General features: G+C 36.2%; 2 protein-coding genes across 2 annotated transcripts; both read left to right on the top strand.

Annotated features, from left to right (window-relative positions):
* The first annotated feature begins 4 nt into the window (after positions 1-4).
* LOC139887669 (uncharacterized) lies at positions 5-1,681 on the top strand. The gene is made up of 4 exons (XM_071870738.1): positions 5-276; positions 370-1,057; positions 1,143-1,437; positions 1,548-1,681. The coding sequence occupies exons 1-4, from the start codon at positions 5-7 to the stop codon at positions 1,679-1,681; spliced, it is 1,389 nt and encodes a 462-aa protein (XP_071726839.1).
* A 205-nt stretch (positions 1,682-1,886) lies between these two features.
* Positions 1,887-2,450, top strand: LOC139887668 (uncharacterized). The gene has a single exon (XM_071870737.1). It carries the CDS (start codon positions 1,887-1,889, stop codon positions 2,448-2,450), a length of 564 nt encoding a protein of 187 aa, XP_071726838.1.
* The last annotated feature ends 8,889 nt before the right edge of the window (positions 2,451-11,339 follow it).

The following is an 11,339-nucleotide window of genomic DNA, read 5'->3' as shown; positions in this document are numbered from 1 at the left end:
TTCAATGAGTCTCATCAAATACCCGTTCAAGTACATTTCAAAGGGTACCGACCGCATTGCTGCTCGCATATCCAAACCAGTTGGTAGTAACAGCCGCAACAGGCCACAGGCCTCTAAACCAGTAGATGAAATCCAGAATTTCATAGATGCTCGCTTCATTTGCCTGCATGAGGCTTGCTGGCGCATTTTTAACTTCCCAATTCATCATCGGGAACCAGCCGTTCAGATCGTGGCTGTCCATTTAGAGAATATGCAGCTTATGAAGTTTCGTGGCAAGCAATCGCTTCAATAAATTGTTGACAACACAGAAAAGAAGAAAACTACTTTAACAGAGTGGCTACGTTATAACGCCTCTTCTTCCACTGGCAGGCACCTAACATATTTGGATTTTCCGTCTGAATTTGTTTGGTATCAAACACCAAAAACCTGGAAACATAGGGCGAATATTAACAAGCCTTCGATTGAAAGGATATCATATATACATCCCGCATTCGGAGAGGCTTTTTTTCTAAGGATGCTTTTGTGCCATCAAAAGGGTTGCACAAGTTTTGCAGATATTAGAACCGTTAACCAGGTTGAACATCAGACATACTGTTCGGATTGCGAGGCCGCTGGGCTACTTGGTAATGATAAAGAATGGACTATAGCGCTAGAAGAAGCATCAGTTTCTGGCATAGCTTCTCAGCTACGGTCACTTTTTGCCCACATTCTGGTGTATTGTATAGTCTCGAATTCGGTTGCTCTTTGGGAAAAGCACTGGAAAATAATGTCTGACGACATACCTCTGCGAGCAGCAGCCTCTTTGAAGATGGAAAAACTATACATAAACAATGAAGACCTACATAATTATGTTCTATATGAAGTTGAAATTCTCCTAAACCAGTGTGGAAAGACAATCAGCGACTTCGCATTGCCATCTCTGCCAGATGACCTACTACTAGATCTTGCAAACCGGTTGATCATGGAGGAGAGAAACTACGACCTAGAATCACTTGATAGTGAGCGCATTCCGTTAGAATCGAGGATGACTGCGAAGCAGAAAACAATCTACGAGCTGGTACGTGATGCTTCATTGAACAAAAAAAATAGAACTCGTGTTTGTCTATGGTCATGGTGGCACGGGCAAGACATTCTTATGGAAGGCCATAATCACGGGGCTAAGGGTAAATGGAAAGATTGTTCTTGCTGTCGCATCATCCGAAATCGCATCTTTGTTGCTGCCTTCGGGCAGAACTGCTCATTCTCGGTTCAAGCTACTAATTGACCTCACCGATGAGTCAATGTGCAATGTAAACAAAAACACACAGATGGCTAAGCTGATAGAAAGCACCGATCTTATTGTGTGGGATGAGGCACCCATGAATAATAAACGGTGCTTCGAAGTTCTGGATCGCAGCCTGCGAGATATTCTCGGCAACAAAAACTCGCCATTCGGAGGTAAGTCTTTGATTCTTGGCGGTGACTTTAAACAAACATTGCCCGTTCATAAAAAAGGAAAGTAATCGTAAATAGTGCGTTCTTGCATTACATCTTCATATTTTTGTCAGGAATTCAAGGTGTTTGTGCTTACCAAAAATATGCGATTAATGCAACCAGGCCTGACACAGTCGGAAAAAGAAACGAACGATGCTTTCTCCACATGGTTACTAGATATTGGAAATGGCCAGATTGGAACACGTGATTTGGAAGACCCGGTTAATAGTAGTTAGGTACGGATTCCTGATACCTACTGTGTTCCTGATGATGACAATGGATTGGCAAATATAATTTCTTTTATCTATCCTCGTGAAACATTACAGAATCTAAATGCTGCATAATTACATCAAAAGGTGATAGTTTGTCCGAAAAATGATGCAGCAGACACTATAAATAAGTTGGTCATCGATATGGTTGATGGTCCAGTTACAACGTATGCAAGTTATTATACAGCTACACCACAAGGGAATGACGGTGGTGAGTCCGAACTACTATATCCAACAGAGTACTTGAACATGCTAAATTACCCTGGCCTGCCACCGCATCTTTTGGAGCTAAAAACAGGGATACCAACTATTTTGTTGCGGAATATTAATGTCACAGGCAACCTTTGTAATGGTACCAGGATGATAATCACTCAGCTCCTATCTAAATCGGTTGAAGCTGAGATTATCACGGGTACAAGGGTTGGTGAAAAGGTCTTCTTTCCGAGGATGAACCTCATCCACAAAGAACCAATGTTACCTTATGTTCTAAAAACGCAGCAGTTCCTGCTCAAAGTTTCGTACGCCATGACCATAAATAAGAGCCAGGGGCAGTCACTAAACAAAATAGGTGTTTATCTACCTAAACCTATTTTCGGTCATGGCCAATTGTACGTTGCACTCTCAAGGGCTACATCATCGGATGGTTTGAAAATACTTATTAGGCAGCATGAGGGTCAAAAGGCAAACGTCGCGAAAAATATCGTCTAGATAGATCCTTTCCACAATTGCTGATTCCGATGCAACCCCGGTTGCTCATACTGTAGATTAAAACAACACGTCCGCAGGAACATTATGTATATAGTAAATAATTTTTTGGGAATTATAATGTTATTTCTTTTTTGTTGTTTCACATTATGGCACAAATTACAGCGTTGGCACAGCTTGCACCAGGCGATAGACATAGGACTATCGCTGCAAGAAATTACCGGAAGTGGGTAACTTACAATTTTAACACTCAAGCGCCAACCGGGTGCTGCTGCATGTTAATCGATGAGATGGTAATCTTACATCAACCCTTTACATGATTTTTTTTTTGTGTAACGACCCGGAATTTTCCGATCGTTCTATACTTATGAGATTAATATTTACATAAATTAAACCTTACCAACATGATAAGCAATCCAAACTGTTGAGACTTATATTTTTGAAAAGAGTTTTACACAACGTTTGACCGTCCAATTTGACCGATGATATCACTAACTATGTAACACACGATAATTATACGATTATGTATATGTACATATCTATACATATTTAACATGATTTAAGGATGGTTTAACATTTCATTGTGAACTAACAATAATGAGTTATAAGTATACTTTGAGACCACTAACTTAAGTTTTCAAAACGATAACTATATGTAACGTTCTTTGACATATATACTTACAATCTATAATGTGTTGTGATTTATGTCACCAATATGATTTAAGTGTAATGGGATTAATTTGTAACCAAAATAATCTTGATAAATATCGAACAAGTTTGGGGAAGTGTGGAGTGCACACTTGTTTGAAGTTATCTTGATTATGACGGGGGTTCGGGGGCAGCGCCCCCGATAAGCGGGGTCCAAGGGGTGGCAACCCCTGGCGGGGTCCAAGGGGCAGAGCCCTTGGCTGGGGTCGAGCTGACCTGAAATTTTTTTTTTGGGCTAACATTGCTTTATTAAAAATGTCTTAAAATTTTATTTTTGGCCCGGTTGGACCAAAAATAAAAGCCCGATTTTGAGCTTCTTTTAACGTATCATACCCATCATCCATACGTATTTACTATTGGTAAATACACATCAAATCAATATCCTTATCAGCTTTAGATCTGCCCTAGATAAGAGGGAATCTTATTTGTAAGCAAGCATACATTATTACTCAAAAATTCAACACAATAATTTGTCCTTGTTCCCTCAACAACCAGACTGTCCTATAAGTATCACCATCACCTTGGTTTTTCATTTCATTCTTACAACCATCTTTCTCTAACCAAACAAAAACACACTATTAGGAACTCTAAGTGTTCTTCACAATCTCAGCAAATACTCATGAAGAACTAGCTTCATGAACAACCTATAATCATCATAAGAAAGTTTGATCAAGATTATTTTCTATCTTTTCCAGTAGCTTTATCCAAGTAACTTGAGGTAGTAACCTTATTCATAATCTTATTCGATTCATATTTATATAGCTATCTTATTTTGTGTTATAAAATTTTTAACAACAAGAACATAGTTTGAATGATTTCAAACCTGTTCGCAAACTAAATAGATCCTTCTAATTTGATTTTTAAAACACTTCAAAACCTGTAATATATCATATTATGACAAAATCGGATTAATCATATCTTGGCTAATTAACATAATATTTAATATATATTTACTTATGATTTGATTTTATATATTCCAGGACCACCCGTAAACAACACGAGAAGATTAATCATAAGACCTCATGATTGTACGCAACACGTCATCTGACAACACGGTACTTTATGTACGCAACACGTCATTTGACAACATGGTACCATGGGTCGAGATTAATTCTGATCAATACGAATACGATGGGGTCTTTATTTATTTTATTGAGCAACTAATTATGGACCATTAACAACAGACTGCTAACTACGGACTAAGAAAATATTAAAAGTATTATTAGTATATATATATATATATATATATATATATATATATATATATATATATATATATATATATGTAACGATTACTTAAAAAGAAAATATGTTGATATATTATATATATGGTTAGGTTCGTGATATCTATCGGAGACCAAGTCGAGTTAAATACCTTCAAGGAAAAGGTGAGTATATAGTCCCACTTTTAAACTCTAAATATTTCGGGATGAGAATACATGCATTTTATGATTTACGTTATGGACACAAGTGATTAAAAATATATATTCTACGTTGAGTTGTACCACTGGCATATACTTCCCTGTAACTTGGTAACTATTATTTACATGAGGTATTGTAAACGCGAATCCTGTTGATAGATCTATCGGGCCTGACAACCCCAACCGGACTGGACGACCAGTATTCAACGGTTGCACAGTACTTCGTTTCGGTAACTACACTTGGTACGGTGTAGTAAGATTTCATAATAAAGGGAATATGCGACGTTGATTAAATGTTAAGTATGGTTATCAAGTGCTCAACAACTTAGAATATTTTTATTAAAACGTTTATATATGAAATCTTGTGGTCTATATTTATAACGCTGCCGGCATTAAACCTATATCTCACCAACTTTATGTTGACGTTTTAAGCATGTTTATTCTCAGGTGATAACTAAAAGCTTCCGCTGCAACATGTTGAATTTAAGCAAGATCTTGAGTATGCATATTTGTGTCAAAAATAAAACTGCATATCGGAGGATTTGTAATGTAAAATATGTTGGAGGTCGTATTGTTATTATCACATGTAAAGTTTGTAAGTCTAAGATTATCGCTAAACGATAATCATTATTAAGTTGTTTAAACCTTGTATTTGTAATAAAAGCTGTGGTTTGTATTGTATATAACGAATGCAGTTTTTGAAAAATGTCGCATATAGAGGTCAATACCTCGCGATGAAATCATATGTTATTGTATCCATCCTTATGGTTAAGGTCGGGTTATGACATGTGGTATCAGATCTGGGGCCCGCATCAATGTGCACTGCGGGGACGCAGTGTCCCGAAGGGGGGGAGAGTTGTAACAGACTCGTCCCACATCGGTGGGAGAGGAAAACAAAGCACTCCTTATAAGGGTGTGGATACCTTTTCTGGTATGACGCGTTTTGAGGGTGTTTACCCGAGAAGCAAATCCGTGAGGTAGAAGTGCGATCCGGGGTTGTACTCGTGCGCGGGTAGCCCGTCGGTGATCAGCTTGTGTCCAAAGCGGACAATATCATACTACGGGCTGATGGTGATGTTACTTATTCCATGCTTCATACAAAGTTTCCATCGGCTTTTGACAAAATTGAGTGATTTCTTGTTGGAGTCTTGCGGCTTTAGAAGCCGGAAAGAATCTTTTAAGAAACCGTTCCAACATTTCCTCCCAAGAGGTAATGGTACCCTCGGGTAAAGAATTGAACCAATCGCGTGCATCTCCCTTGAGTGTCCAAGAGAAAAGTCTTAAATAGATAATCTTATCATCGGTGACAGTTGCAAGTTTGAATAAACTGCAAATTCCTAGAAAAATACGAACATGTTCGTTAGCATCTTCATTCGGATCCCCACCAAATTGGCATTGGTTATTGATCATTTGGAGAATAGGTCCCTTGATTTCGAATCCAGTCGTAATGGAGGGCTGAGCAATGGCACTTCCTTGACCGGTTCGAGTGGCCTTCATCTTGGCCTCCATGGATGGTTTTGGAGCTTCATCCGCCATTTCAAAGATTGGTGGATCAATGGGTTCACCTTTAGAATAACGTGGCCTGGTGGTGCTTGATGATTCCGAATAAGAACTTTGTGGCTTCTCTGAAGATTCAAACACGTCAAGTACTTCTTGTGGTATTATACCAAGCTTTCTTTCTGGTTCTGGATGTGGTGTATATAATGGAGATTGTGAAGTACGGGTATGTGGCATATGCAACCTAGAAATCTGTCAAAACACACCTAACAAAACCATTAACCGTACCGACTCTACAAATATAAAAGTCAATTTATCAAAATTAAGAAACTACTTAATCAAGAAATAGTTAACAATTCTATTTTGACACTATTGTCCCCGGCAGCGGCGCCAAAAACTTGATGTGAGAAATCGTGTATATAAATTATCGTTTGGAAAAGTACCGGTTTAAGAATTACACACACTTACGGGCAGTGTACCCGATCGTGGAGTAGTATAGTAAATGGTAAATCCGTGTATCGTTCCAAGGACAATATATTAGCCAAACTAGTATTGAAAAATAAATTATGATTAACTAAGGAAATAATAACTAAAGGTACAAGATATTTTGGTTTGCCCTTTAACGATGGGCGAATCAAGATAAGTTCTAGTTTACAAAGGAAATGTTTTTGGTATTTTAACGTTTATCAAATCGGAAAAGAAACAAATAAGGATAGTTGTGATATTAATCAAGATTGAGAAATGTTTATCTAGATCTTTTACCCTCGGTATTGGATGTAAGTTTTGTTATTTAGCCCGATTGATTGATCAAGTGTGTAAGCTACTTAATAGGTTTGCTAAGAGTTCTCTTTGACAAACACTCAAACCTAATTACAAAATGCAAGGTGACATCTAAGACCTTAAGTGTAATACCCGTAATTTTAAATGTATATTGAAAATAATGGTTATATATAAAATAAATAAATTATTAGTAAATACGTTTATGTCAAGAAGTTTAATAGAATCAATAAAAATATATTATAGTTATAATATCATTATCCTTATACTTACTAGTTATATAGTTATTAGCAAGGTTGCAGAAATCGGTTCTCGGGGAGTTCTCGGCAGGGTCTCCAAAACGAGAACTCGGAGAACTCGGGGAGTTATCGGCGGTTGACTTTCGTTGACTTTTGAGATTTTATCGAGTTTTTTCCGAGATTTGACCGATTTTTCCGAGATTTGACCGATTTTTTGGAGTTTTGACCGATTTTTGGTCGTTGACCGATTTTTTGGCCGATTTCAAAACGAGTTCTCGCCAGGAATGAAATTCCGAGTTCTCGCCGAGTTCTCCCGATTTTTACAACCATGGTTATTAGTTATAAATAAAGAAATGATAATATATTAATTTAGAATCTAGCACTAGTGTTTACAGTTCACATTTCTTGAATATGCACTAATGCACTAATGATTCACTTTAGTGGGTAACCTTTAGATGACCCAATGAATTATTTTAAGGATGTAGATAGAGGAATTAACAAGTTTTCTGATAAGGATTTCCAACTCATTCGTCATCAATTTGCATAAAGTTTCGACACAATTCTATTTCTATATTCAATAATAAAAATAAGGGATGATAAACCTATAAAATAAATAAAATATATTAATACTTCTACTTTAAGAATATTAATAAATTAATAAATTTTATTAATAGAAGGAATCAATGCTAGTTATGGTATGAATGAATGGAAATTAAATAATGGTAATGGACACAAATTCGGTAAAACACATGGGTTCGCATAGTCATATCACTTTGTTAGTCAAATAATAATTGTTAATGACCGACCATATATATATATATATATTATATATATACACTCTTTATATGGGTCTCTTATTCATATTCATGCATGTTAATATATATATGTATATCACCACAAATTATGAAAAACGAAGAACATAGACACCAAGAGAGATTTGATCATTACGTTAGTCGGTAATAACTCGTTTCATTGTAAAGGTACGGATTCTAATTTTAATTTCTTTTACGTACTAAATATATACAAAATTGTTCAAACGGAGTAAAATATTTGAAGTAGTTATATGAATCTCCATCAATTTTGACTAAAGATTTGCTTTTACTTCATGTTCATTATATATATAGTTATAAATATATATACTCCGTGATACTTCACTAGAATTCGTTTGTTAACTACCATGTAGTAGTAATTCTTATGATATTTTGTTTTGTTTATGTTTTGCACGGATAACCAACATATTTTTATACTGATGTTTCTTTGTATATATAATAAAATTGAATTGATCCATATTGTTGATCGTATTAGTTTAATTAATCTTATTGATCGGTAATTGTTATTGAACTCTATACGTTATTGACCTCCTATTAATTATTGACCCTCGGGAAATCGTTATTAGGCCTTTAATTATTGAACTCATTGTTATTGTCATTGCCTTCATTGTTAGTACCTCACTTGAATGGCCAAATATTTGATTAGCGTTATTTATTCTATTCTGGGTATGCGAGCTATTAACTTCCTATGGAGGTGCCCATAGGCATGTCATTATGGCACCGATGGCATGACACTACTATAATGGTGTGATTTTTTACGGCGTCTCCTCATTGTGGTGTAGGGTTTTTAGGAGGCGTATTGGTTAACCGTAGTTATTGTATTGGATCATATTGTTGTGAATGAAGGTGTAGTGCCCAACGCCTTCTTCACCATTGTTTGGTACACTTAGATCTGCAGTCCATGTACTCATTGTATTGTATTGTATTGAGCTCGAATTGTCGTACCCCATATTGATTCTGGATTCGTTTGGATCCCATTGACTCTGGATTTGTAAAAATCCCATTGACTCTAAATTCGTTTGAATCTCATTGATAGATATTTATCCTTGTTCAGTTCATCGCCAACTCATTTTCGTTACTCAAATTATTTTATAAAACGTATATATTTTCTTTTATTCGTATCCGCGCACTGGGCCTTTTGCTCAGCCGCAATTTTCTTTCCATACGGCAGGTTATCAAGGAACATAAGGAACAAATCTATAGGGAAGTTGAAGCCGTTGGAAAAGTTTGTTCAAGATTTCTTTCAATATTAATATCGTTATCATATGAATTATGTAATGTACTTTCAGTTTGGTTCATTTGAAGACAATTAATGTTTTGTTTATTGATGAATAAGTGTTATTGATTATCGTTAATGTGACATCCATTTTCGGTTACGAAATGGGGTGTTACAGCTATGGTATCAGAGCCGGGTTCTTTCTTGTTGAAACCTTACCGGTGTTGACCCGTGAAACTTGGTTACACTTCCGCTATTGTTTTCGACAACTTTCTCTTAATTTCCTTTTCGGTATCCTTATTAGGGTTTTGATTTCAACCTTTTTATTTCTTATAGATGCCTCCTTTTCACAATGCTTTGAAAAGAAACTCCCGTCGTAAGGTTCAAAGCACAACTCGTCATCGTATGCCGAGATCAAATGAGAATGCAGTGGACCCGAATATCTTGAACTGCAATAAATCAAGCATTATCAAGTATGATACCTACTATAGTCACTCAAACTGTAAATGCCATTCGCGAACAACCCACTCCAGTAAATGCCATTGCGACCACACTCGAAACCCCACCAAACACATCTGAAGGTTCTGGTGGAACAACAATACAACTTGGTGATCTTCATGTATGGTTGGATAGATTTCAGAAGCAGAAACCACAAACCTTTAGCTCAGCACCGACTCCGATTGATGCTGAGAATTGGATTGCTCACATGGAGAAAATTTTTGAGGTTTTGGGATGTGTTGACAACCACAAGGTGAAATTAGCTACTTATAAGTTAGAGGGTGATGCGGGAAGATGGTGGAAAGCAATCAAGCATGCCAAGGGAGGTGATGCATTTGTTAATGCACTTTCATGGAACGAGTTTCGTCAAGAATTCTATCAACAATACTTTTCTAGAGCTGATCGAGAGGCGTACGTTCGAGAGTATGATAACATTCGTCAACTTGAGGACGAATCTACTACTGACTTTATGGCCAGATTTGTTAGACTTGCAAGTTTTCTAGGCACTGCAGCCAGAACACCAGCTGAGCAAGCTGAAAAGTTTAAGTGGGCGGTGAAGTATCGTGTTCGATCTTAGATTGTCAATGGACAATTTTCTAACGTGGCAGAGGCTGCAAATGCTGCTAAGAACATCGAAATGGAAGAATTAGACTACAAAGCATCAAAGGCGGCTAGCTACAGGAAGAGAAACGAAAATGACCAATATAGAGATGAAAAGAAAAGTCAAGAAGGAAATTTGCATAATCATTACACAAAACGTAATAAACACGGGGATCCTGAGATCACCCTATGCAAAACTTGTGGTAAACGTCATCCTTCAAACACGCGTTACAAAGAAACTGGAGCTTGTTATAATTGTGGTAAAACGGGACATGTCGCTAGAGATTGCAAGAGCCAACGTGATAATACCGGAGGAGTGACTGCCAACGGCAGGGTGTTCGCATTGAGGACTGATGGATCGTGTTAAGGTAGAACCTAATAATTACATTATTATAATAATTGATATTGGTATTGATATGCGCAAATTGCCAAGTTATGTGACAAAGTTTGATTATTGTTGATTTCGGGGACGAAATCATTTTTAAGGAGAGTAGAGTTGTAATACCCGTAATTTTAAATGTATATTGAAACTAATGGTTATATATAAAATAAATAAATTATTAGTAAATACGTTTATGCCAAGAAGTTTAATAGAATCAATAAAAATATATTATAGTTATAATATCATTATCCTTATACTTACTAGTTATATAGTTATTAGTTATAAATAAAGAAATGATAATATATTAATTTAGAATGTAGCACTAGTGTTTACAGTTCACATTTCTTGAATATGCACTTATGCACTAATGATTCACTTTAGTGGGTAACCTTTAGATGACCCAATGAATTATTTTAAGGATGTAGATAGAGGAATTAACAAGTTTGCCGATAAGGATTTCCAACTCACGTCGTCATCAAGTTGCATAAAGTTTCGACACAATTCTATTTCTATATTCAATAATAAAAATAAGGGATGATAAACCTATAAAATAAATAAAATATATTAATACTTTTACTTTAAGAATATTAATAAATTAATAAATTTAATTAATAGAAGGAATCAATGCTAGTTATGGTATGAAAAGGGGTGCGCGCTACGCTGCTTACAATTATATGCGACCACGATGGTTATTGACTACAAATCGAATATAACCGCACATTGT

Source organism: Rutidosis leptorrhynchoides, chromosome 2 (genome assembly GCF_046630445.1).
Source record: "Rutidosis leptorrhynchoides isolate AG116_Rl617_1_P2 chromosome 2, CSIRO_AGI_Rlap_v1, whole genome shotgun sequence".
Classification (NCBI taxonomy): Eukaryota; Viridiplantae; Streptophyta; class Magnoliopsida; order Asterales; family Asteraceae; genus Rutidosis; species Rutidosis leptorrhynchoides.
The sequence above is the reverse complement of the archived record's forward strand: the minus strand, read 5'-3'. Positions and strand labels throughout refer to the sequence as shown.